A 26,959-nucleotide genomic window follows, 5' to 3' on the forward strand; every position below is an offset into this window, starting at 1 on the left:
CTGATTGGGTTGGATAAGTAACTTAAGAAAACCCTAAAATTATCTTGACTCTCTGGAATATGGACTTACATCTACTATCAGGAACTTTGCCCCTTCCCTAAGTGTATATTTTGCCTTAAGATATTTTTCATTGTGTATAAGGCAGAGTATATAGAGAGACATTTAAAAATGAGTGTTTCATCTTTGTCTCATTGTTTACAAATTTTCTATTCCTTTCATGATTGAAATATACACAATATTAGTTTAAAAAGTGTTTATATATATATATATAAAAAGTGTTTATATATATATATATAAAAAGTGTTTATATATATATATATATATATATATATACACACACAATGTACAGCCTCACTAGTTTTCCGGATAAGGATGGGCAATCAAAATGGTTTGGAGACCACTTTTCTGGAGAGAGCCAGGGATGACCCAGGGCAATGAGATCAGGCCACATCCTCTCCTGGGTCCCTTTCTTTGTGTTCATGTGTCACTTGTCCTGAGTGTCACAGAGTCTTGATCACATTCCAGGGCAGCTTCTTGTAGGAGAGACATTGTCTCTCCTGTGACTCTGTCCCTAGCCTAGGTGTCCAGCAGGCTGCATGAAGGGAAGGAAGTTTACCAGTCCAGGATCCTGTGCTCAGGAGAACACATGGGGAGGGACAGCTCCTCCGTGGGCCTTTAAGGGCCCAAGAAGGAGTGGGATTTCTGGATACACCTGGGAACAAGTGAAAGAGGTTGAGCCTGTTGTCTTTGACTTGTGGTCAGCCTTATTCTTCTCTCACACCCTCTCCCAGGAAGGTCCCTGCCTGTCATTCTCCTGTTCTGGTGTGCGTTTGGGCCAGTCCCTTCCTTCTTCCATCTGTACAATGAGCACATAGGTTGGTTCAGGACCAGCTGTGGCACCTTGGGATTCAGAAGCAGAGCCACCCCCGCCTCTTTCCGCTGCAACTCTGCTCCTGGCACAGAGCAAGCGCGCGTTAACAACGGGGTGATTTTTCTTTAATTCCCTTCCAGTCAGCATTTTTGTGTTGGATTCCACCCACGGATCTGTCCCAGAGGTCAGGAAATGAGGTGATCAGCCTGAGCGAGGAATGAAGGGGGAGGGCTGACGGGCGATTGGGCAAGCGGGCTGCACAAACAAAGGGGGTCAAAGATTGTGCTTGGCCAGCCCCGCGGGGGATAAAGGGGCGCGGGGCGCAGGGAGGTGGCCCAGAAGCCGGTCCGTCTGTGCTCGGCACTCCGCTTCGCAGACCCGGGAGGATGAGGCTCGCCGTCCGCGCTCTGCTAGCCTGCGCGGTCCTGGGTGAGTGCGGTCGCTGGGAAGGCCCGCAGAGTCGCCGGCCCGGGTGCCCCCTGAATACTGGAGCCCGCCACACCATCCCTGGGCTCCGCGCTGGAGCTGGAAGCCCGGACCTTTCCTTCGCTTCTCCCCGCTGCACCCTTGCATCTGCTTCATCACTGTCTCAGGGACAGCTCTGCGCTTGCGCTCACCTTCTGGTCCTGCCTGTGCCTCTGCCACATTTTCACCCCTTCCTTGCTTCCTCCTCGTGTCCAGAAAACCTTGTAGTAGCGAAACACAATAAATTAGAGCACTTCCATCACGGTTTATCAAATCCCTTTGCTGCGGTCTCAATCAAGTCCAAACTGCTTAGGATGGCATTCAAGGCCTCCCCAGATCTGGTCCCACCTCCACTGATAGTCTGATGTCCCATGGGTGCCCTTGGTGCTGACCATGCCCCACTAATGAGGCAGGGCAGTTGAAGGGTTTGGAGCATGGGATTTGAAGCCAAACTTTTTGCGTCCCCAGCGGTGAGGGGGGTAGTACAGCCTGACCTGGAAAGGTCCCGTGAGAGTAAATGAGGCTGTGGATCCAGGCACTAGTGGAGTGGACTCTGGGGCACACATCTGTGCTTTGGAGCCTGTCACTGTTAGGCCCCCTTTGTCCTCTAACTTTTGCTGGCCAGTCGTGGTGCATTCGTATACCTTTGGAGCCTTCTGTGTTTAGTTACTTGTCTTTCCTGAAAAAGTTAACCCTTGAGAGTCGACCCACCTTACTTGCCTTTGCCTACCCACCCAGCCCCCAATCCTAACCTCAGAGAATCTCACAGGGCTGTGGAAGGTAAATGCATGGCTGAGGACAAATTCCTGCCTTTGGGATCTCAGGAGAGGCAGTTTGGGGAGGGCCTGGAGGAGTGGTTTTTGGGAGAGTCTGCCACTGACTCCTTGTTGCCTCCTTTGATATCCCATGGGCAGAGGTGAGATAAAGGGTGGTTGGGGGACAGGCTTCCTGTGGACCCTCTTTTTCCATCCTGGAGAACTGTTCCCTCCCCCTCTCTTGCTTTGTGCATTGTGAATATTCATCCACTTCCTTGAGCCAGCCCTGTGCTGTTGATCCACAGAGTGGAGATGACAGAGGGCTTTGTGGACAGTGCCAAATGCTCATATCATGGGGACAACACATCTGCAACCCCATGGATTAATTGCTACAGACATGGCTGGCTTTAGCTTCTCATAGTGTCAGGCTTTGTGGACAGTGCCAAATGCTCATATCATGGGGACAACACATCTGCAACCCCATGGATTAATTGCTACAGACATGGCTGGCTTTAGCTTCTCATAGTGTCAGCCAGAAAGCCTAATGGTAAAATTGAGGCAGGGGTCATTGGAAACAGAGAGAAACATTGAATATGTGGAGTTTCTAGTTATTCTTGGAACAGAGGATGACAGATAAGCATCACAGGCAAATTTATTGCCTCATCAATCATGTACCCCTATGTACTGGCCAAGCACATGGAAAACAACTCAGAATGTTATCTTCTTTTGTTCCCTGGGCAGAGACCAAAGTCTGGAGACCTGATTTCTAGGCCAGTTTCAGCTACTAACAGGCTGGGTAACCTAGGGTAAAGCATCACTCTCTGAGCCCAGTTCCCTCATCTCTAAAAGATCGTAATTACTGGATGATGTAATTCCTTCCCTGCTGGCTTCCCAGAGCTGTAGCATTGAGCCAACACCTTGACGTAGCTGAAAATCCCCTGTGTATCCTGAAGCTTGTATTCCATGGCAGCCCACGGGTCATGAGGTGAATGAAGGAGGCTCAGAGAACACAGAGGAGCAGCTTATTGTCTCCAATTGAGAGCTGATAGTCAAGTCGGCATCCCTCTGGCCAGCACAGTCTGGTCAGTGGGAAGCTAAGAGGACATTAGGGTGCCTGTCACTCATCCCCAGACTCAGAATGCAGTGGAAACTCTGTCTCTTGTTGTTCACGGACAGGAGTGGGAGTGGACATGATGGAGGGGAAGTAGACTTCACGACCCTCCAGAGGGTGCTGCTGTCTCTCCCACTGGCACAGGGACCTCTGACCTCTCTCCCCTAGGGCCGTGTCTGGCTGTCTCAGAGAAAACTGTGAGGTGGTGCACCGTTTCAAGTCATGAGGCCAATAAGTGCTCCAGTTTCCGTGAAAATATGAATAAAGTCCTCACTGATACTGGTCCTTTTGTCTCCTGTGTGAAGAAGACCTCCTACATCGATTGCATCAAGGCCATCATGGTAAGTCGTGGCTGCCTAAAGGAGAGAAGAAGAAAATCCATACTTTCTCCTTCTCCTGTTGTTTTGGAATCATTCTGTACTCACAGGTAGGAGGCTGCTGTGTGGGGCAGTCAGCCCCTAGTGCTAGTAAAATCACTTTAGAAATGGAAATACGAGCAGTCACCTTTAATGAGTCTTAAAGCAAAATCTAACATGTTCTGAAAGGGGACTCTTTTGAGCCACCAAATTCTCTGAACTCAGAGAAGAAAACAAGAATACATGCTATCAGAATGGCCATGTAACACTATTTTGGAGGTTCCTGATGCATCACAAGAAGTAGATGAATGGTACACTCAGGGAAGAGGAATACATAGTCATGATTGCTGTTGATAGCTGATCCTTTTGTCTTCTAGGTTTTCCAAAATACTCTTCACTCCTTTAACATTGTTCCTGCACATTTGAACGTGTGTCAGACCCTGTGCTGGGCAATGGGGCTGCAGTAGTGAATTTAAACACACATGCTCCTTACTTTTGAGGTGTTTACAGTCTAGTCAGGAGAGAAGAAAGACATGCAAACAAGTAGATGTGAAATTTCAAATTGTGTCATGTACAATGGAGAGAAAGAAACAGAACTTTCAGAGGAAACCTGCTTTGGCCTGGGTGTCAGGGACAATCTCTCTGAGAGGAAGCAATGAACCTGAGACCCCAGGGATGAGCATGGGTAAGCCTGCCAAAAGCTATGGTAGAATACGCCAGGTAGTGAACCATAGCATGTGCAAAGGGCCTGAGACAGAGGAGAGCTGGGCTTGTTTGAGTTTCTGTACGGAAGGTAGGGTGACTGGAGCAGAGCAAGCAGGAGACTGGAAGCAGGAATGAGGTGGGAGAAGTAGACTCAGCCAGATGGAGCATGATTAACTCAAGGAATCAGTGATTTGGTATAAACAACTGGTCTGTTGTGTGTGTGTGTTTATTGAACCTCAGTTACTATCATGGCTTAATTATAACTCTTGATTTATGACATAATTTCAGCTTTGGTGTATGCATACCCCTCTTTGTTTTTAAATATGTTAATAATATAAAATAATATTATCCACAAACCCACCAGAGGTTCTCAAAACTTCATCACTGCCAATAGCTTATTTCTAGGGCTACTGTGTGGCAACATTGGATTCTATGGGAACAACACCACTTGGGGTAGTGTAAGCCACTGGCCCTACTTACAACTAGTGTGTATTTCCCCATCCAGCGCAAACAGAATCCTAAAACTTTCTTGCCTTTTATTTTAATTTAAGACATATAGGTATGTGTGGATGATTGCACAGTTTTGCTTCTTAAAATATTTTATAAACATGCCATCGCTATGTGTTGTCTTCTCATACTTGCTTTTCCCTCCTCAATATTATGCTAAATTTTCACACATGTTGTTGAATATAGCTATTGTTCATTCATTTTCAGAGCTCTACAAAAGTCCATTGTGTTAGTATACCACAATTTATGTTTTCTTTTCTGGTCATGAGACATTTGGATTTTTTCCAGTTTTTTTGTTATTCTAATCAGTGTTTGTGGAATACTTTTATACAAATCTCCTGGGACACAAGAATTACTAGTTTCTCTTTAATATATATGTAGGAGCAGAGTTTCTGTGCCATGGGATATGTGAGTATTTGACTTTGAAGACGATGCCAAATGTATTTGGTTTTTAAGCAAATCCAATGTGGTTATTCCAATTTCCACTCTCACCAGCAGTGTATGAGAGCATAACCCATATCATTCTTGGTGAATTTGATATTTTATTATTATGAAAAAATCACTATCTCTGGCAGTACTTCTTAACTAAACTCTATTTTTCTGATATTAGCATACATACTACATCAACTTTCTTTTGGTTAGTATCCTCTTCCTATATCTCGTTCCATTCCTTTATTTTCAACTTTCTGTGTGCTGATCTTTCAAGTGTGTCTTTTGAAAATTGTATATTGCTGGATTTTGTTTATTAATGAAATCTGACAAGCTTATTTATTTTATGTGGTAAATTTAGACCGTTAATAAATTATTTTTTTAATAAATAAATTTATTCATTTTCTTTGTTGGCCGCGTTGGGTCTTCGTTGCTGCGCACAGGCTCTCTCTAGTTTTGGTGAGCAGGGGCTACTCTTCGTTGTGGTGCATGGGCTTCTCACTGAGGTGGCTTCTCTTGTTGAGGAGCACAGGCTCTAGGCACGTGGGCTTCAGTAGTTGTGGCACGCGGCCTCAGTAGTTGTGGCTCACGGGCTCTAGAGTGCAGGCTCAGCAGTTGTGGCGCGTGGGCTTAGTTGCTCCGCGGCATGTGGGATCTTCCCGGACCAGGGCTCGAACCCGTGTCCCCTGCATTGGCAGGTGGATTCTTAACCACTGAGGCACCTGGGAAGCCCAAATTATTATTTTTATTATTGATAAATTTGTACTTATTTCTGCCATTTACTTTTTGATTTCTCTTAGTCCTCCTTTCCCTCTGATTTCTGATTTTTAAAAATGGAGTTTGTACATGTGTGTTCATTTGGATTGTTTTCCCTTTATTCCACCTTTCCCCCTACTGAAAGTAAATTTAAACAATTTATATATTTTAATGACTTCCCTTAAATTTTTACTGTACAATTTTAGCTTAACAAAATGTTAATAGTAAAATAATCTTGACCATTATGTCCTTCTGAAACAGCAAAAGAACTCTGGAATGTAGTAGCTCAGACTTTGCTCTTCCCTGTGTAGATATTACTATTTGATATTTTATGTCTATCTTGTTTTAACCCTGGAATGTAGATACTTCATGTATTTGTTGGCAGTATACATAAAATACTATATAAATATATATTTATATATATATGTGTGTGTGTGTGTGTGTGTGAGTGTGTGCATGTGTAAGTTTGTGTATGCACCCAAAAGTTCAGAAAGAGGGAAGAAGACAGAGAGAGAGAGAGGCAGAGAGAGAAATTTGGACTTGTTTACATTTTTGCCATTTCATCTGTTTACCATTCCTTCTTTTTTTATTTTTTTTAAGTTTTAAAAAAGATTTTGGCTGAGCTACGTGGCTTGCGAGATCTCAGTTCCCCAACCAGGGATCGAATCCAGGCCGCGGCAGTGAAAACACTAAATCCCAACCACTAGACCACCAGGGAACTCCCTATTATTCGTTCTTATATTTCAGACCATCCTTCTGGGACAAGTTTTCCTTTTGAAATGTGTTCTTTTGGTGATACTTTAGAGTCAGTATCTTGGTGTTAAACTCTCTCCATTGCTTGCTTGTTTGTTTTCTCTGAAAATGCTTTAATCTCCCCCTTATTCTTTAATGGTAATTTTGCTGAATGTATAATTCTAGTTTGATATTTTTACACTATTTAAAAATACTATTCCACTGTCTCCTGACTTCCACTGTAGTAGTTGAGAAGTCTGATATTATCCTATTATTCCCTCAATCATCTCTCTGGAAAACTTTGAGATTTCATGTCCTTGGTTGGTGATGTTCCATAGATTCGCTATGATATTTCCAGTTGTAGAAATCTTGTTACTTATCTTGCTTAAAGTATGTTGTATCTGTGGAATCATGTTTTTCACCAGTTCTGGAAAATTTGCTGCCATTATCTTTTTAAATACTGCCTTTTCTTTAGTTCCTTTTTTTAATTCTAGGATTCCAAGAAAACACGGTAGGCCTTAATCTAGCATCTATATCCTTTAATCCCTCTTTCATAGTTTCAGTCTCTGCACCTCTTTTTTGGCAGCATCTGGGATGAATTCTTCAGATATAGCCTCCAGTTTCCTAATTCTCAATTTAAACACGTCTAATCAACTTGTTGCCCATTCATTCACTTTTTTTAAATTTCAACAATTATATTTTTTGCTTCTAGAAGTACCAGTTTAAACAGCTTTTCTTTTTTATTCCTGATAATTTCCTTTCTATGCTTATCTCTGTGATTGTAGCCTTCACTTTGTGCATAAAGCACATATATAGCTCTTCTCCAATGAAGCACATATATAGCTCTTCTCCATTGTTTCTGACCATTCCAACATCCACAACCCTTGAGGGCCCAAGTCTGCTGTTCCTGCTGATGCCTATGCATTGTGGCTTACCTTCTTTTGGGTTTGTTTATCTGCACCTGGGAAGTCATGCTTGACTTTAATCCTGCCCCTCCCTGCTGGTTCAGTTTCCCTTCAGAATCCCTGTTGCTCTTGTGGACTCCATGAGTTAGGCCTTGGCTCCTTGGTTCCCGAGCCCCTGAGGCCCCAGTGATTCCTGCCCAGGATCCTGGTGTCTGGGCCAAAAAAGCCCCAACCTCACTGCTCTAGGATAAGCTCTTATTTGTTTACTCATTTATTTTTATTCTGTGGTGTGTGAGGTGAGTGGGGACAGTCTCTGGAGGTTTCACCTACCTTTTGAGATACCAAGAAAACCATAAAGATTGTTTCATATATGGAGTCTATTTGTGGAATAAAAAGTCCTTCACCATTGTGAATGTATTTAATGGCACTGAAAGGTACTCTTAAAAATGGTTAAATGATAAATTTTATGTTGTTATTTAATTACAATAAAATAACAAAAACAATTTCAACTATTGAAAGAAAAGTTTCAGCTAGACAAATATATGGTTTGGCTTACGTTATTATTTTATTTCATTTAGAAATACTATTACCTTATTATTTATCTATAACATGACATAGATCATAGAGCTATAGTCCCTGCCTTGTAATTTAATCCATAAATAGTAAGAACTATTTATGGAGTACTAGCAAGGGCTTCAAGAAAAATCATTTTGATTAAAGATATTTGAAGCAAGAAAAAAAGCAATAAAAGTATGTTATGAAGTGCCTATATAAAAGATGGTCCTTCTCACTTCAAGAGAAAATAAATTCTAGACCTAGTGGGAAGGTATCTATAATATTGGTTATAGTGAACCAAGTGAACTACTGGTTTAAAGATGAGAATTAGTGGAAGCAAAAACTAAAAATGAAAACCAAAAACCCAGCAAGTAACAGTAAATGGGAGAAATAAACCCACACTACGTGGATTCGAATCCCAGCTCCATGACTTACTAGCTATGTGGCTTGGGGAGGTGACTTAAAGTTTCTGGGCCTCTATTTTTTAATGTGTAAAATGGAGCTGAGTTGGACAATGGTGTCTGTGTAGTTGATTAAATGAACAATCAGCCATAATGGAAGTAATAATTAGCATTTAACACTCAGTTCAGAGTATAAGCTAGAAGTTAAAGCCAGAGAAAGCACCCGTCCCTGAACAAAAGACTCCTGCAGTTATATGGACCCAGGACAGGAAGAAAAAGTACTGAGTACTGAATCAGAGTGGAGAAGGATGTCTTCAAGCCTCCCCTTCCCCATAGAGAATTCTCCACAGAGGCATCTGAGGAAGATCTCAGCAGAAGGCCCAAAATAAAGGGGTCACCAAATGAAAGGACCTGAACTTGAAATGTTAATATGTGTAACAGCATGGCCAGGCAGAGGGACCTGAGTCCTTGACTGCAGCCCCTTCAGAGCCTGTGGTGCATGGGCTGTGCACCCAGTCTGGTGTTGGGGGGGCAGCTTTCCCCCAAGAGGCCTGCTGGTAAAGCCTCTGTAATTTAGGTCAGTCTTGAAAAATCACGATAGTTTTCTGGGCCAGCAGCTGGACTCCTCACCAGGGAAAACAGAAAAACGATCCATTCTTTCTCTTTGCAGGAATTAAGGAATATGGTGGCCAAATCCCCTCACCAGGGAGGTAGAGTTAACTGAAGCTTGTGGTGTTGTGCAGTTAGCTATTGGCCAAACTGAGTGTTCTTCTGGCCCCAGATCCAAGGAGCACCACCCAACTATAGACAGACCTTGCTCAGAAGTAAGGGCTTCATCAGACTCTGGTCTGTTCTCTTCCAGGATAATGAAGCAGATGCTGTGACGTTGGATGGTGGTTTGGTATTTGAGGCAGGCCTGAAGCCCTACAACCTGAAGCCTGTAGTGGCAGAGTTCTACGGCCCAAAAGATAGTAAGTTCTCCCCGGGGACCCAGGAAGGTGTTTGTGGCCCTTGTTCTCTCCTGGTAGATGCTGAGTCTTGTCTCATTCAGGCAGGTAACGGGGATTAGCTACTGATAAGCCTGCCCCAGGGGGCAGTGAGTGGTGAATGAGGAGCCCTATCAACCCCCACAGCCACAACTCAAGGCCTCTGGGAGCTTTGGGCTGGTTGAGGACTGGTGCTCAGGACACTGACCTCCTGGGCAGGCTGTGTGCAATCTGAGCTGAACCACTGGGGTTTAAATGTGTAAAGAGCAGTTCTCCAAGAACCACAGGTGCCACACGCAGGGGAGAGATCACACAGGAGCACGAACTTGGAGCCCTGACAGCTTTGCATCTCTTCTGAGAGCAACTCCACCGACTCTGGGCCTGTGTGAGGGACGGAAATACTTAGAGAAAGTCAGGACTGTGGCCTCTGTTGCCACAGTTCCAGTTTCCAGGGGAGCTTGGCTTGGTAGTTGTAGGCAGATACTCCCTGCAAGGCCTGGGTAGGCAATAGCATTGGGGCATGTGTGCATGTGGCTTCTTGCTCCTGGGTTTGCCTGGAGGGTTGTTACAAATGTCTCCTCTGTGGTCCTTCCTTTCCCATGTAAGCCTAGGAGAGTTTTTCTGATCCTTCCCTCTTTAGAAGCCAACCCAACATAAATGTTACCTCAGGGTTCCCCTTCCCTACTCAGGAGCACAGTAGTGATGAGCAGTGCTTCCCTGGGGCCCAGTTTGAGAGTCTTTCATCCACGGTCTCCCTTTGCAGACCCGCAAACTCGGTATTACGCTGTGGCCGTGGTGAAGAAGGGCACTGAGTTCGGTCTGAACGAGCTCAAAGGCAAGAAGTCCTGCCACACAGGCCTCGGCAGATCTGCTGGGTGGAATATCCCCATGGGCTTACTTTACTGGGACTTGCCTGAGCCACATGAATCTCTTCAGAGAGGTAAGCAGGCAGGAGGGTGAGTTCCCTCAGCAGGCATCTCTTCCTCAGATGCCCACATGGGCCACACTGGCGTCACTCGGACATGATCAGGTGATGATATGTGATGACTCTGGGAGTGGAGGTGGGAGGTTAAACAGCTTTAAACTGGCAGGTCTGCTGCACCAGCAGCCATTAGGGGCTGTCATAAGTCCTTTTATCTCTGAGCTCCTGACACCCCACCAGAGGAGTCAGGGGAAGGGAACAGAGGGCTTCAGTCAGGGCCAAGGTTGCTGGGCCCCACTGTCCACTTCCCTGGGGTGCTTTCCTGTCTGTGGCTGATGCTTTCCCCATTCTGCTGGAGCTTTCCATGGTGGCCATCTGCTGGCCATGAACTTGGCGTGCACCTCTCCAGGCGGGTCCTCCATTTCTCACGCATGGATCCCAGAGGAGACCTGTCTCTGAGCTGTTCCAGTCTGACAAGGCAGGGAGGGGGGCTGACGGTGACCTGGTCTTGGAGGGTGGCTGGCACAAGCCTGGTTCTTGGGGAGGGAGGAGGGAGGAAAGGGGTTAAACTCGCCCCTTTTTGGAAACCCTTAATCTTGAAGAGTGAACACTTGTAAAGGCAAACTGGGTCTGGGGGTGCTGGTTTTGTCTGGGTCTCTCTGTCCCATCATGAACCTAAGCTGGGAGCTGTAAGTGCCTCTGGCCAGGCTGGCTCACGCCTGTGCTTCTGTGTCTCTGTGTTGAGCAGCAGCGGCCAGTTTCTTCGCGAGCAGCTGCGTCCCCTGTGTGGATCAGTCGTCCTTCCCCAAACTGTGCCAACTGTGTGCGGGGAAAGGGACGGACAAGTGCGCCTGCTCCAACCATGAACCGTACTTCGGCTACTCAGGGGCCTTCAAGTGAGTGAGACCAACTTCTGCTCCATCCGGGCTCCTAAGTGTCCAATGTCCTTGGCTGGAAATCTCCCCTGGCCCACAGCAGAGCCCAGTCTTCAAAGGGGCAACCAGGGGGCCTAATCGCCTCAGTGACACAGGGACTTAGTGACACAGCTGGGACTCCCCAGGCCAGGCCGGGCCAGTGCATACTCTCTTCATGTGACGTTGACAAGGAAGCCCTCTCCTGGGGCTCCTCTTTCCGTTTCCCCAGAGCTCTCTCACTGGACTAGGCAGAGCCTGAAATGACGGGCACGGCCCTAGTGTCCATGCTGCTCTTCAGTGGCAGGCCCTCTGCTCTCCACTGCAGCAGCGCTGACCGCTCAAGGCGCTGGCCTCTCTCCTGGCTCCTCTCACCGTCCCTGTGCAGGCAGCTCATGTGGCTGATTTCTTGCTCCCTCTCCTCCCTTGGTTATAACTCTAAAGTTTTAGAGCCAGCCAAGGGCACCTTTCCTCCCTCAAGAGACACTATGCCTTTATCCTCCACCAGAAGTTTGAAAACACTTTTCTCATTGAAACGTCTTCAGTGCCTTTTTGATGCTTTGGGGCACATGGTGAGGGTCCTCCAGCTCCTGTGAGCTCACCCCCCTATCTCCATGGTACCCTGGATATCAGTGCCCCATGGTGCCCCCTCAGCTGTGGGTCTTCATAGAGGCCTCCCCCAGGCCCTGCCCTTTCCCCAAGGCTGGAGAGTGTGGTCAGACCCTCAACCTGAGGAGAAGGGCCAGCCCTGCAGGAACCCCCCTAATGTGTCTCCTCCCCACAGGTGTCTGATGGAGGACGCTGGGGAAGTGGCCTTTGTCAAGCACACCACGGTACTTGGTAGGTGACAGGAGAAGCATCTGCAGGTCCCTTCAAGCAGAAGGCCTTCCTTTTCTTCCTGCCTTCTTCTACATGCTCAGTAGTCAGACATGAGCGTAGTGTGTTCCTCCTTTCTCACTGCTGGGGTGTTTACCTGCGCAGAGGCGTGTGTCTGTGGGGTCCCCGGCTGGACTCCTGGGCTTCATCCTATCGTTCAACTTCCTAGACACTGGGACCCTTCCTCCTGGTCAGTGTTGCAATAGCAAAGGATTGGGAGGAGGTCTGGCTGGCCTTGGCCTGTAGTCAGCCTGCTGAGATGAGACCTCTTGTGGGGTGTGGGCAGTCACCCCTGCACAGGACATCAGAAGCTTTACCTGTAAACTGGCTGTGGGACCCTGAGCAAGTCAGTTTTCTTCTGGCTCAGTGTTTACTCTAGGCTTCTCGGCTCACACAGTTTATGATTCAGTGGGGTTTTGCAGGGGAGCGGAAGGGGCACCACACCTCACGCTCTGCCTGCCGTCGGCTCACATGGGCTTCTCTCCCCCAGAGAACCTGCCTAACGAGGCTGACAGGGAGGGGTATGAGCTGCTCTGCAGGGACAACACCCGGAGGCCTGTGGACGAGTACGAGAGGTGCTACCTGGCCCGGGTCCCTTCCCATGCCGTCGTGGCCCGAAGCATGGGCGGCAAGGAGGACCTGATCTGGGAGCTTCTCAACCAGGCCCAGGTATCGAATCCCCATCCTCTTTCCTGCTTAGCAGTTCCTGCTTGGATCTGGGGCATTTTCCTGCACTCCCTTCTTGCCACTGTAGAAGCCCTTCTGTGTTCAGGATACAGTGGGGACCATGCCACACACCATCCACTTATAAGAAAGCATCCAGCAAAGCCTTCTTGGAGTTGCACAGAGCCTAGTCCTGCATTATCATCTGTCAGACCCTTACATTCTGGACCAGTGACATGAAGCTGATCCTTCTTGCTCTATTCCGTATCTCTCCCGTTGGAAAGGAAATGATCTCTCTTCCAAGGTCCTTCAGCCTGACTGCAAGGGAGCTGCACACACAGCCAGCTTTCCTTCCCTAGAGCAGCAGAACACCAGAACTGAGCCAACTTTCTCTTATCCGGCCCTCCCATCTGTCCATCTGTCCATCAAGGCAGCCACACAGTGTCAGCCTCTGAAGGAGATGTGTTTCTTGCACTCAGTGAGCTGTCATCCAGCCAGGGAGACAGGCACAGAAACACATTCAGTGAAATTGGGTGTTTGTTATATGTCCCAAGAGGGCTGTGAATGGAGACGGTGCTGGGTGGGAAAGAACAGATCCGACTGCCCTCTCTCCTGGCATCTTGAAAATTTCACTTTTTAATTTAGTTTCCTGAGTTTTAAATTTTTCTTCGGTCCCATTTTGCAGCATCCCTTGTTGCTGTAGCCATTCAGATCTGTGTTTTTACCACACACAGGAACATTTTGGCAGAGATACCACTGAAAGCTTCCAGCTCTTCAGCTCCCCTCATGGGAAGGACCTGCTGTTTAAGGACTCTGCCAATGGGTTTTTAAAGGTTCCTCCTAAGATGGACTCCTGGCTCTACCTGGGATATGAGTATGTCACCGCTCTTCGGAATCTAAGAGAAGATACACGTAAGTGTTTGTGAAGGATCGTGTGGCTCTAGGAGCTTGGAAAACTGGTGAGGGTGTGCACCAGCAATAGAGTCTTTCCAGGTATTGAACACCTGTCCCAACAATCCTTTGTCTGCCCTGCCTGTGCAGCCCGGTGTTAGATGAATGCTAAATGGCATCACCAATGGGCATTACAGGAAATTCATGCTTAAAATGATTTGTATTGATACCAGCACTGCTTCCCTTGTATAAATCAAGGCTACCCTACCCACTTTGTGAAGCCAGTTAGCCTGGCATGAAGTAAGTCAAATAGAATGAAATTGCTACAAACGTGCACATCTGGAGCCAATGCTATGGTCAACATGTGCCATGGTGAGGCTGGAGCTTTAGACAGGTCGATCCTGCTTCTGAATTTCCTTGGGTCATTGGGGATGTGTTTGAACATTCATTCAGCAGACAGGTATTGACCACCTATCTATAAACTGTGCAACATGCTGGGCATACAATGGTGAGTCAAAGATATATTAAATTCTGCTGTCATGGAACCTTCAGCCCAGTGAGGAAGACAAATGTTGAAGGAATAGTCACTTCATTGAATGATCAATTAAAAATGAGAGATTTCCTCAGCAGAAGGAAAACAAAAACAAAAACCCAGAACAAAATATCATGGCTCTAGAAGAGTGCAAAACAAAGAAAGACAGGTCCCGGAATTGAGGTAAGGCTTCCCTGAGGAAGTGCCTCTTGAGCTGGGTCTAAAAGTTGGGTAGGTGTCCATTTATTCAGCCAACATTTATTGTACTGACCATGAGGCAGGCACTAAGGGTGCCATGGAGAACAAGACAGGCATGACCCTAGCCGTGGCCAAGCTTATGTTCTCCTGCAGGGAACAGACAATAAATAATGAATAAATATATAACAACAGCTCAGATGGTTAAGTGCTATTTCTAAACAAAGAGGGAAAAACAAAAAAAACCCAGCCTGAAGTGATAGAGTGCCTTGGGGTCGGGAGGAAAGTTGACTTCTCATAAGAAACAATTTTAAGTTAAATCTAAATGATAAGAAGCCAACTAAGAGGCTGTTATTACCTTTGATTTCTAAGAGAGTAATTCCTTGAATGGGATCTGTCTGTGTAATGCTGAAAAATCCTAGCATTTTCATGAAGACAGTAGCATAACCAGCAGGCAACATCTGGGCCTCTTCTAATCTCTGGTTCTCTTCCTTATGTCCTAGGCCCGATCGCCTCAAAGGGTGAATGCAAGAAGGTGAAGTGGTGTGCAGTGCACCACCTGGAGAAGGTCAGGTGTGATATGTGGAGTGTGAACAGTGACGGGGAAATAGAGTGTGAATCAGCAGACAGCACTGAAGAATGCATCGCCAAGATAATGGTACGTCACTCCTGCCTCTGTAGGGCAGCATCCCTGCCACTGTTGCCCACCTGTCCCCAAGGGTGAGTGAGTGTTCCTGGGAATGACACGAAAAGCCGGGTTCCAAGGAACCTTGCCCTCACTGTGGGAGACCAGCCCCACCGAAACCTCAGGACCTTTGGACTTCTGGATCTGAAGGGCTCCTTAGGGCTTGTTTCCTCCTAGTGTTAGCACCCAGTGGAGGGCAATCTGAGTCATGTCTGCTTAGGGAGGCTGGACCTGAGTGTGGGTGTGCCTGAAACCCACGGTGTGCCATGGCAAGTGAGACAAGTGTGACAGGGTCGTGTTGTTGTGCAAGCAGGTAGAAGTTTAGCCTTGTTGATCACAAAAGCATTCCATATTTGCTTTTAGATAATGTTGAAAAATTGGAGGATATAAAGAAGAAAATACATAAAAACTAATCGTAACCTTATAACTCAGAGAAAATCCTGTTAACTGGGCTCATATCATACATACAATTTACTCTCTTTTCTCACCTAATCTTATCTAGGGAGCTTTTCCCTTGTCACAAGTCATTCTTTGAAAACATGATTTTTAAAAATATATTTTAAAATATATTTTAGTTTATTTTTGAAAGAATATACACTATTCTGTTTACAGTGGTATGTCTGGGGACCAAGTTTATGGGGGACTTTCATTTCTTTTCTTTTTTCTTTTTTTTAAATTTAAATTTTTATTTTCCCTTACGGTTTATTATAGGATGTTGAATATAGTTGCCTGTGCTATACAGTGGGACATTGTTGTTTATCTGTTCTATGTATAACAGTTTGCATCTGCTAACCCCAAACTCCCAACCCATTCCTTCCCCAGCCCCCTCCATCTTGGCAACCACAAGTCTGTTCTCTATGTCTGTGAGTTGGCTTCTGTTCTGTAGATAAATTCATTTGTGTCATATTTTAGATTCCACATATAAGTGATACCATATGGTATCTGTCTTTCTCTTTCTGACTCACTTCACTTAGTATGATAATCTCTAGGTCAATCCATGTTACTGCAAATGGCATTATTTCATTCTTTTTTATGGCTGAGTAGTATTCCATTGTATATATGTACCACATCTTCTTTATCCATTCATCTGTCGATGGACATTTAGGTTGTTTCTGTGAAAACATGTCGATAGCTTAATGTTGATAGCTATTCCAGAGTGTGGATGTGCTACAATTTGTTGAGCCATTTCCTTGCTATTGAGCATTAAGTTTGGTCCTATCTTATTGATATTATGAATCACACTTGCTTTTGCCCACTTACACATTTTGCCCAAATAGTTTCCCACATATCTGATTATTCCTTTAGGGTATATTCCTCAAAAGTATATTTCTAAGCCCAATGGGAAGCTTGGCAGTCTTGTTGAATTTAAGCATTTCTGAAATTTGGGGCTTATTAGCTCTATTAGATCATTATATCTAACAGATCATTTGAGTTTATTTGACTCATTCATTAAAGACCTTGTATTGACCAAGCAACCAAAATAGCACCCAGCCAATGTGGCCGAGATTCGGGTCTGGGGCCCCCATCAGGAGGCACTCTATGCCACAGGCACAGCCCTGAGTCTCTGACTCCACTCATTTGTCTTACAAATGAGAACTCCTGGTGTCAGAAATGTGTTGTGAGAGTGTCTCTGGGACAGTGTGCCCTATGAGAGGACAGGGGGACTGAATGTGGGTCTTTCCTTCTGAAGAAACTAAGCAAAGCACCCAGAGTTGATCATCAGTTCATCATGGTTTGGGTGAAAATGGGAGTACATTTTATTTTCTATGTTGGGTGTGCCTGACTGATCCTTTGGGGGTCCAGTACCAGCAGCTTCTGTCTCGCTGGGCCTTCATGACCTGTGCTGGCAAGGCTGCTGCAAGGAAACAGCTTGGAGGGCATGTGGGACAGAAGATGGTCTCTTTTCACCTGCTGTGATGTGCTGTGTCTTTGCAGAAAGGAGAAGCTGATGCCATGAGCTTGGATGGAGGCTACATCTACATAGCAGGCAAATGTGGTCTGGTACCTGTCCTGGCAGAGAACTACAGTAAGTGGAAGGGGCTTCTCTCAGTGTTTCATTTCCCCTGGGCCATGGAGAAAGGAAATGGAAAATCACAGCCTGATTTATGCCACATGGGCCATAAAGCTCTTGCTTACTGAGCACCTCCTACTTCCTAAGCTCTGGGCTCCCTCATCTCTAGTCCCCAACACTTTTCTTGAAGGATGGGATCTTCTATCATACCTCCCACAAGGGAGTTGGAGGCTTTGCACTGGGAAGTTCTAGCTAAAAGTGACCCCTCTGCAGAGGACATCTAGATTCTCAGTTGGGATTCCTGGCAGGTCTTCTTGATTCCAAAGCTCACACTTCTCCTCTTGCCCTGGTGCAGGGATTCAAGTATGGTTGGCAGAGACCACTGTGGCCACAGGATAGATAGAGTGGGAAACCTGAAATTTACAGTTTTGGACTACAATCCAGAGGCCAGGGAGCTAAAGTGAACTTGCATAATCCAGACAGCCTGGACCTTTTGGAAACTGGTGATATGTAGACAGTTTTCCTGGCTCCTTTAATTCTGAGCTGCGCATGGTAAAGACGATTTCCAATCTATAAATCAGTATTTAATGACTTCTTCGTTTTCTCCTCTACAGAAAGTGAGGGCCCACATTGTAAAAACACACCAGAGGAAGGTGAGTTGAGATTGGTAACCTCATGAGTTTAAGATAAATTCCCATTGCTTTTGGGAAAGGGTAAGGTAAGTTTAAATTCAAATCAAAAGTAGATAAGAGACCAATTTTCGGAATGCAAAGGAATCATGGAAGTAGAGTCACTGGCAATGATGATTACTTTTTTACACTTGCTATGACTTGCACATGGGAATTTTCATTTAATCCTATAAGGTATTTCTTGTTGACTTCTAAGGATGCATAAGAGGACCAACAGCTCAGAGAGATTACAAGTTGTCTAGACTCCAACATCCAGCAAGCAAATACAGGCCCTCCCCACCACTCCTGACTGCCTCGCATTGCACGAGGCCAGCAAAGTTTTAGATGAGGGTTAGCACCAGCCCAGGAGCCTTGCTGAGACGTGCCTGGCAGGGCTGAAGGGAGAGGCTCATACCGGCAGATGTCCAGGGGCATGATTGCTCAGCCTCCCAGCCAGAGCTAGGCCCAGGAACCCAGGCCAACCTGGCTCTCACCCAGCGCTCTGGCTGGGGGTGGATCTGGAAAGATGTGGCAGGAGAAAGACAGGAAATCTTATCAAGGTGGGGTCTGGGGCCCACACTCAGGTCCCTGCAGGTCATTTCCAGCCATTAGTGGGCAAGTCTGTCCTCATCACTTGTCCCAGTTACAACCTTCAGCCTCTCCCCATCACACTAGGAACCAAGCTCTTCAGCCGAAAATATAACCATTCTCATTCCATGAACAATAAGATTTGTGTCTTTTCTGTTGGAAACAATTTCCTGAATTAATTAAATTGGAAAACTGAAATCACGAGTTGATATTCTATTACCAGTTTTAAAGATCAGCATGTATTTGCAGCTAATCATGGCAGCTAACTTGATTTTGACAGTTTCCACTTTGCATATTTATTGTGGTGCAAACCTGTATTCTCCTTATCACAAATTATCTGGCCAGAATATCCCTGTGGTTTATTGCTCATTTACTACTCTTTCCTAATGTGCCCTTCAGTATCCATTCCTCTACTATTCCACAGTGGAGGGTGAGTTGCTGGTTTATGTCAGTAGCTTCATGCATTTGGGGAAGGGTTATACACCAGCCATTGCTCTGATGGTTATGTATTCTTACTACTTTACTTCTTAAGTTCAGATTAATCTCCACCTCCTGGAATGACTTGTATCCACCCCACCCCCACCCCCCCATCAGTTATTGGGAAAACCCTTTCAAAGAGAGAAGGAATGGTTTGGGATAATTCTACTCCTTAAGGAGATGGCAGATTTAGACACTCTGGAGGGCCCAGGGGTGTTAATACTCCCTATTTAGGTGTCTTTCTTGCAGGGTACCTTGCTGTGGCTGTGGTTAAGACATCAGATGCTGATATCAACTGGAACAATCTGAAAGGCAGGAAGTCCTGCCACACTGCAGTAGACAGAACCGCTGGTTGGAACATCCCCATGGGTCTGCTCTACAATAATATTAACCACTGTGAATTTGGTGAGTGAGCTCTGAGAGGCTACTGTTGTCAGGGCCAGGTGGGAAGAGGTGTACTGGGAAGAGTGAGGTATGGTACAAGATGCTGTGGCCGTGGCTCTATGGTAATACAATTTGGTTTAGTGAACTTCAGGAAAATATCTAAAAGGAATGGTAGGGCTGGGAGGTGGATCAGAATGGTTCTTTTCAGTTGCACATAATGGCTTAAGTGAATATGCGTTTACTTTTCTCTCTCATGAAAAAGACCAGAGACAGCAGTCCGTGGCTGGTACTGTCGTTAGAAACCCAGGCTCCTCTCTCTTCCTGCTGCACCATTCTCAGCATGAGGCCTCCATCTTCAAGGTCACTCATGGTTGCCATTATATCCACGATCCAGGCAACCTCAAGGAACAAAGAGAAAGGGCACTTGAAGTATGTGCCACCTTGTTAAAGGAGCTATTCAGGAACTGTAGCCCAATTACTTCAGCTAATTTCTCATTGCCCTGAACTTAGATACATAGTCACATTTAGCTGTAAGAGAGGCTGAAAAATGTCATCGTTTATTTGGGCATGTTTCTGTCCCAAATAAAACTAGATTTTTGTTCAAAAAATTAAAAGTAGAACTACCATATGATCCAACAATTTCACTTCTGGGTATTTACTGGAAGAAAACAAAAATACTAACTCGAAAAGATATGCACCCACACATTCACTGCAGCATTATTTACAACAGCCATGACACGGAAAGAACCTAAGTGTCCATCATGAATGAATGGATAAAGAAATTGTGGTTTATATATATACAATAGAATATCATTCAGTCATAAAAAAGAAAGAAATTTTGCCTCTTGCAACACCATGGATGGACCCTGAGGGCACTATGTGAAATAAGTCAGGCAGAGAAAGACAAATACCGTATGTTCTCATTTATATGTGGGATCTAAACAAAAATAAAACAAAATAACCCGAGCTCACAGACACAGAGAGCAGATTGGCGGTTGCCAGAGGCAGGGGTTGGGGGTGGGCAAATGGGGTGAGTGTAGTCAAAAGGTAAGAACTTCGGTTATAAAATAAATAAGTCATGGGGATGTAATGTACATCATGGTGACTATAGTTAATGCTGTATTGCACATTTCAAAGTTGCTAAGAGAGTAGCTCTTAAAAGTTCTCATCACAAGAAAAAGAAATTTTAATGTGATACACCACATTAACAAATTGAAGAAAAAGATCATATGATCATCTCAATAGATACAGCAAAAGCTTTTGATAAAATTCATCACTCATTTATGAGAAAAACTCTCCAGAAAGTGGGCATAGAGGGAATATACCTCAACATAATAAAGGCCATATATGACAAACCCACAGCTATCAGATGCAACAGTGAAAAGCTGAAAGCATTCCCTCTAAGATCAGGCACAAGACAAGGACTCCCACTGTTGCCACGTTTATGCAACATAGTTTGGAAGTCCTAGCCAAAAGAAATTTTTTTTTTTTTTTTTACGTTACGCGGGCCTCTCACTACTGTGGCCTCTCCTGTTGCGGAGCACAGGCTCCGGACGCGCAGGCTCAGCGGCCATGGCTCATGGGCCTAGCCTAGCCACTCCACGGCATGTGGGATCTTCCTGGACCGGGACACGAACTCGTGTCCCCTGCATCCGCAGGCAGACTCTCAACCACTGCGCCACCAGGGAAGCCCAGAAAAAATTTTTTTAACCCTGTATGGTGATGGATGTTAACTAGACCTATTGTGGTGATCATTTCACAGTAGCAAAACATGTTGTACTCCTGAAATTAATATGTTATACGTCAATTATATCTCAATGAAAAATTAATGGAGAAAAAATTAAAAGAAAAAGAAAAAAAACTTGATCTTTGTTACGAAGAAGCAAGGGGAAATGGCCATTGGGTGGACAGCTCCAAGCCCTGCCACAGGGCTTTCTAGGCAATATGGTATGAGGGGTCCTCGGGTCTCTTTAAGATCTTGGCAGTCTCACCAAGTGACTGCTCAGCTCCTAGGCCCCTTCAAAGGGGTGGAAATCAGTGTATTCTCTGTGTCCTCTGAATATCTTCAGGTATGAGCTTAGTTCTACCTCCTAAAATCTGTGTGTAATTTCACCATGGACATGTTTTGTCATGGCTTTTATTTTCTTTAACTTCCTGAGTACTTCCTCCCTGCCACCTCCAAATATTTGTAGCTACTTCAAAAGGAGGGTCTCTAAAGACAGTTATGAACCAGGCAAGTCCTGTGTGTGTTCGTGTGTGTGTGTGTGTGTGTGTGTGTGAGGGGGGTGCATTCAGGAGTTCTGTTGCCCACCAGCAAGGGCAGCACTTCTGTTCTCCTGAGCCTCCTGGCAGTTTTACAGCTATGGAAGAGCAGCTGAACTGTGTGTGAAATTCCCCAGCACTTTCTCAGGGTTGGAGTTCTACGTTCTGTTAAAGGCTCTTCTAATAAATATCAGGGAAAAGAAACACCAAAAACAAGTTGCACAACTCAGGGAGTGAGACCTTCAATTTTACCCCTTTTAGTCAACTTTCATATCATTTCCATCCCATCTCTCTAGGTGAGTGAGACACTATTGGGATGCTGATGGAATCCCCTCCACCTGACTTGTAATGGTTCCCAGCCTCAATTAAGTTTCCTTTCAAAGCCTATACCCTGGCAGGTCCTGAGTTGATGGCAGGTCACATAATGAGTATGTTCTACCTATCCTGGGCCATACACACCTGTGATGTGTTAGGTAAAGGCCACTGACATTGACTCAGGAAGAGCTGATTTTCTCTTATCCTTCTGCACAGATAAATTTTTCAGTGAAGGCTGTGCTCCTGGGTCTCTGCGAAATTCCAGTCTCTGTGCTCTGTGCATTGGCTCAGAAGGTGTTCCGGGAAGGGAGTGTCTTCCCAACAACCATGAGAGATACTATGGCTATTCAGGGGCTTTCAGGTGAGTATTATAATCCTCATACAAAAATAATAGTAATCCCAGCCCTGACGAAATTCCTTTTTAGGAACGCAGGTGAGATTCTTACATTCCTATCCCATTAGTCCTGCATGTTAGGGTGTCACATTTACAAACATAAGTAGAAACCTGTGAGAAGAGGCATCCAGCTCCCTCCAGGACACGGTCTCCAGACCTGGCTGTCATAGACAGCAAAGACTGGCAGTATGGTACAGGTCAGAAGTTCTCAGCGGGGGGTGATTTGCCCCTCAGGGGACATTTGGCAGTGTCTGGAGATGTTTTTGATTATCAGTGGAGTTGGGGGATGCTACTGGCATCTAACTGGGAGAGGCTGCTAAACATCCTACATGCGTAGGACAGCACCCTACAACAAAGAATTATCTGGCCCCTAATTCACTAGTGCCAGGTGAGGAAACCCTACCATAATTGAATAAACACAGGAGTCAAGCATCTGGCTCATGTTCTTCCATTCACCTCTGGGGGAACCTACAACCATGGAAATATATCAATACAAAAGTAAAGTACATGACTTCTACATCTTTGGTTACATTTCTAGCTCATGGAGTTTCTATCATTTTTAAAGAGACACCTGTGCACTTTACGACCTTATTAGTTTTTAACTATCCTGTCTGACTTGGGCCTGTGTCACTTAGCAGTTCATGACTCCATCAACTTCACAATGATGGTGGTATTGTAACTAAAATTCTCACTAGGGAAGGAAAAACAAAGACTATCCCAACTTCCCAGGTACAACCAGCTTGTGAGTTAGAGTAAGAACAATTCACAGCCCACAAGTTTACAATTTTACAAGGAGACTGTGAGTAAGGAATCACCTTGAGGGAAGACTGCCCCTCTAATATCTGTGTTGAAGCTAGGAAATGGATGTAGCTCTGTTGGAGAAAATGGGCCAGAATTTAGAGTGTAGAAGTGAGATTGTATAACTACAAAGCATATCAGAGGTTTTGTTTTCTTTTTATTACTTACATTAGTAATATGTAAGATCAGTGACAATAGATTAGTGATCAAATGGGAATCACAATTGCTGATATCAGATGGCCGGCCCTGGATCTATAAGGTGGCTTTTCTGAATGACAGATGTGTCTCTGACCTCTTTTCTTCTCTCTCCCTGTCTGGTACTCCGCAGGTGTCTGGTTGAGAAGGGAGACGTGGCCTTTGTGAAGGACCAGACTGTCAAAGAGAACACTGGTGGTATGTGCATAACCTTTGTCCCCATAAATCAGGGTCGCTGGTTCACTTGTGTCCAAGATGTCTTTGTGGAAGTGTTATGGACTCTGTCAGGGTCCAGAGCTCTGATTCTCAACCTGTTTGTTTGGTGAAGAGAGAAGCGTTTGCTTGGATAAGCAGAATGGTAAGGACCATGGGCTTCCCAGTGGCCCTGAGTCTCTCCCAGGAACCTTCCTACAGGTGCAGGCACTGTGCCTCCTTTCCCCTAAATACTTCAGTGCACATTTCCTAAGAACCAGGACTTTCTCTCACATACCTACATTACAATTAGCAAGATCAGGAAATTTATACTAACATGGATTTAATACTCATCACGTCCACAGTCCCTATTCAAATTCTGTGAGTTATCCCCAAAAGGTCCTTTATAACTATTTCTCATATTTCTAGGTCCAATATATATTTAAATATATTATATGTCCACTGGGAAAAACATACAGACAGTGGCGCCCCTGTAGGAATGAGCACCAAGACCTTGGCTTCTAGAACCATTCTCCAATAGAAGGAACCAAGGCCCCTTGGAAAAATAGCTGATTCTGTGGCTGGGGCAGGAAAAGTATAAGGTGAACCTGGGACATCATGCTGAAGAGCTCAGAGAGATGGGACGTATCAAAGCACATAGGAGCCATTGTGAAAGCCCTCCACTGGCCAAATCTGGGACATTTTGAGCTTGAAAAGACATCATAATAGTAGTAAGAAATAATAACCCATTGAATAAAATAGGAACGCATAAGTCCATCCTGATTAAACAAATGAGTATAAGGGAAACATCTTCCTTATTGTAGAATGCTAATTACAGATGCAGAAATAATTATGAAGTTAAAAAACTATCGTTCGGCAACCAAGATAGTAATAATTGATTCAAGCAAGGATCATCAATGGGCACTAAAACTAGTGGTGAATATTAGATGGCCATGACATTAACAAACAAGACAAAAATTTTCAAAATGTCAGTAGGAATGAGTATTCCACCTGCCCACTCTCTATCACTAACTGCTTATATTCCCCACCTAGAGTCCAGGCAGCTATTACTTCCCTCCTTCCCTCATGTCCCTTTACTCAACCTCAAATTTTTCCAGCAACTCATTTAGAATGAACTAGTACAGGACCAACTCCTCTAAGACGCCTTCCCCAATGGCACACCTCCATCCCACAACAGAATCCTCTGTCCATATTGCTCTTATTATTGAATTCATCACATTCCGTAATAAACTATGGCCACAGGGAGCTCTTTTTTCCTCTTCTTACATCCCAACACCAACCACAGTACATGGCACACAGAAGTTGCTAAGTACTTACTTGAGGGAATAATTGGTTTGGCTAATTTTTCTTTCTTCCCTCCTGTTACTTTTGCTTTTTCCTTTAAGGGCTGTCCTTTTTCCTGCTACCTGAGTGTTACCCTAGGCTGGTTCTTTGTCATCCCTTGATTTCTCTTTGCACCCTTCCAAGTAGGGCTCCCCTCTCGAGGCCGCAACTGTCTTTGCAAAGACTCCAAAAGCCTTACCTCCTGAGGGGAATTTATAGAGGAGGCCCACCTCCCATCTAAATAACATCCCAGGATCTCTGTTTGCCCTGTGGTCATTTTTATGTACAAAGTACACTGGCACTGCAAACTCAACCTGTATAAAGCCAAACTCCTCATACTTCTATCAAAACCCAGTCCTCTTCACACAGCCTCTGTCCCCATGGAGGTCTTTATTATATGCCCTGCCAGTCGAGCCTAGATTAAATTTTCAGTCAGTATGTTTTTTTTTTCTTCGGAATAGGTATGTCTTCATTAAATTCTACGGTATGTTGTGATATGGAAGAACCAGGATACAAAGGCATAGAGACTATGATCTAATTATATAGATATGTGTCTGCACATCATATGAGTCTAGAAAAGAGACTAGAAGTAATGCACCAATGTTGAAGGTGAATGCTGTGGGATTATACTGTGTTTCAAAGTCTTCTTCCTTAAACTATGTAGCATTTTACAAATTAGCTCCAGTAAACAAGCATTATTTGTAGTGGAAAGAAAATTTTTTATCATGCCCTTCTAGATGCCCACTGCTCCTAACCCAGACCAAATCACCTCCCATCTCATTTTTTCTACTTGTCCTATTTCAGGCTCACACATTAACACTGATTTCCATTCATAAGTTCTCATAGACCCACTTTTCTTCCTACCTAAGTGCCACACTCCATCCCACACTCAGGGCCTTGAGGATCTGAGCATGTTTAGCCTGACTGCCCAAGACTTTGTTCCAGGGGGGCTCTCCTCCACCCAATAGGAACACTGGGCACGTACCTGTCCTTGAGTCTTGCCGGAGCCCTCCATCCCCTCACAGAGAAGCGTTCCTCTCTCCTCCTCTCAGGCCTACACGTGTTACAGGACACACCTGAAAACTTGCCTTCTCCAGCTAGCCTTCCTGAGTTAATGTGCTCTCGCTGTGCTGGTTCCCTAGCTCACACAGCGTTTAGAGAGTGTTACACAAAATACAAAATGTTATTATCTGTGCCCTGCATTTTTGATTTTGGTATGTGTGCTATTTCTCCCCTCCAATAAGACTGTGTCTTGCAGAAGGCTGAGGACATGGTACTGAATAAATGCTTAAAGTACTAAGTAGAACAGAATGGGTTTGGAGAGAATAAGGATGGATTTCACTTGGAAGGTGTTGAGTTGGAGGGATGGGTAAGAAAAGAAAGGAGAAATGTTAAAAGGTGAGCAAAGATATGTGCAGGTACTGGTGGGACGAAAGGCAGGCAATTTGGGGTTTTCTATAAAAACCAAAAGTGTGCCTTTGGAGAGTGTAGGAAAAGGGATATTTTTACTCTCTATATAAATTTAAACTTTTAAAATACTGCATTCATATATTAGTTTTTCAATTAAATGAGAAAATTAAATTAAGAAAAAGACTGCAATCCTGTACTTTAGGAGAGAAGCAAAAACTGGGAAAACTTATTTGAGAATTGCCTTAGGAGGAAGGAGCTTAAACCTTGAGAATAGGTGAGATGTTCTTTTTTCAGAGAGAATACAGAAAAGATGAAGCAAGGGGCTGAGAACAGGATATGGACCTGTATGCACAGAGGCATGCGTGCATTCCACATAGAACTAGTACGAGTGAGCCAGATTTCACTCATAAAAGTGAAATCTTTGGCCCTTCCAAAAGGGCTTCTGGGGAAAGCTCTTTTGCTTGCTAGTGCCAGATGGTACAGCACAAACCTGCTTAGAGGGTCACATTCTTTCTACACTGGAGCAGGAGAGCCAAATACTTTGGAATTTAGAAGAAATGAAGGTCATTTTGAACATCATCCATAGAACGTGGTTCACCCTCCCCTGGCTGGGTGGGCAGATTGAAAGGAGTGGTCTCTGGGAATTCCTGGTAACTCTCTTCCTCTCCACATTACTGTAACCCCTGCTGGCCACTGGGTCCAGGCCCTCCAC

The 26,959-nt window shown here is 45.0% G+C and overlaps 1 protein-coding gene across 1 annotated transcript in view; it reads left to right on the top strand.

Moving 5' to 3' along the window:
• Nucleotides 1-1,257: 1,257 nt before the first annotated feature.
• The window catches only part of LOC136122826 (serotransferrin-like), a 31,043-nt gene continuing 5,341 nt past the window's right edge, over nucleotides 1,258-26,959 (top strand). The window contains exons 1-14 of the mRNA XM_065876923.1: nucleotides 1,258-1,300; nucleotides 3,371-3,543; nucleotides 9,411-9,519; nucleotides 10,298-10,474; nucleotides 11,205-11,352; nucleotides 12,152-12,207; nucleotides 12,734-12,912; nucleotides 13,641-13,818; nucleotides 15,028-15,182; nucleotides 17,145-17,235; nucleotides 17,835-17,873; nucleotides 19,203-19,358; nucleotides 22,131-22,275; nucleotides 23,435-23,499. Of these exons, the coding sequence (XP_065732995.1) occupies nucleotides 1,258-1,300; nucleotides 3,371-3,543; nucleotides 9,411-9,519; nucleotides 10,298-10,474; nucleotides 11,205-11,352; nucleotides 12,152-12,207; nucleotides 12,734-12,912; nucleotides 13,641-13,818; nucleotides 15,028-15,182; nucleotides 17,145-17,235; nucleotides 17,835-17,873; nucleotides 19,203-19,358; nucleotides 22,131-22,275; nucleotides 23,435-23,499 (1,714 nt within the window). The remainder of the gene's footprint in view (nucleotides 1,301-3,370; nucleotides 3,544-9,410; nucleotides 9,520-10,297; nucleotides 10,475-11,204; nucleotides 11,353-12,151; nucleotides 12,208-12,733; nucleotides 12,913-13,640; nucleotides 13,819-15,027; nucleotides 15,183-17,144; nucleotides 17,236-17,834; nucleotides 17,874-19,202; nucleotides 19,359-22,130; nucleotides 22,276-23,434; nucleotides 23,500-26,959) is intronic.

The sequence above is a fragment of the Phocoena phocoena genome, chromosome 4 (assembly GCF_963924675.1).
Source record: "Phocoena phocoena chromosome 4, mPhoPho1.1, whole genome shotgun sequence".
Classification (NCBI taxonomy): domain Eukaryota; kingdom Metazoa; phylum Chordata; class Mammalia; order Artiodactyla; family Phocoenidae; genus Phocoena; species Phocoena phocoena.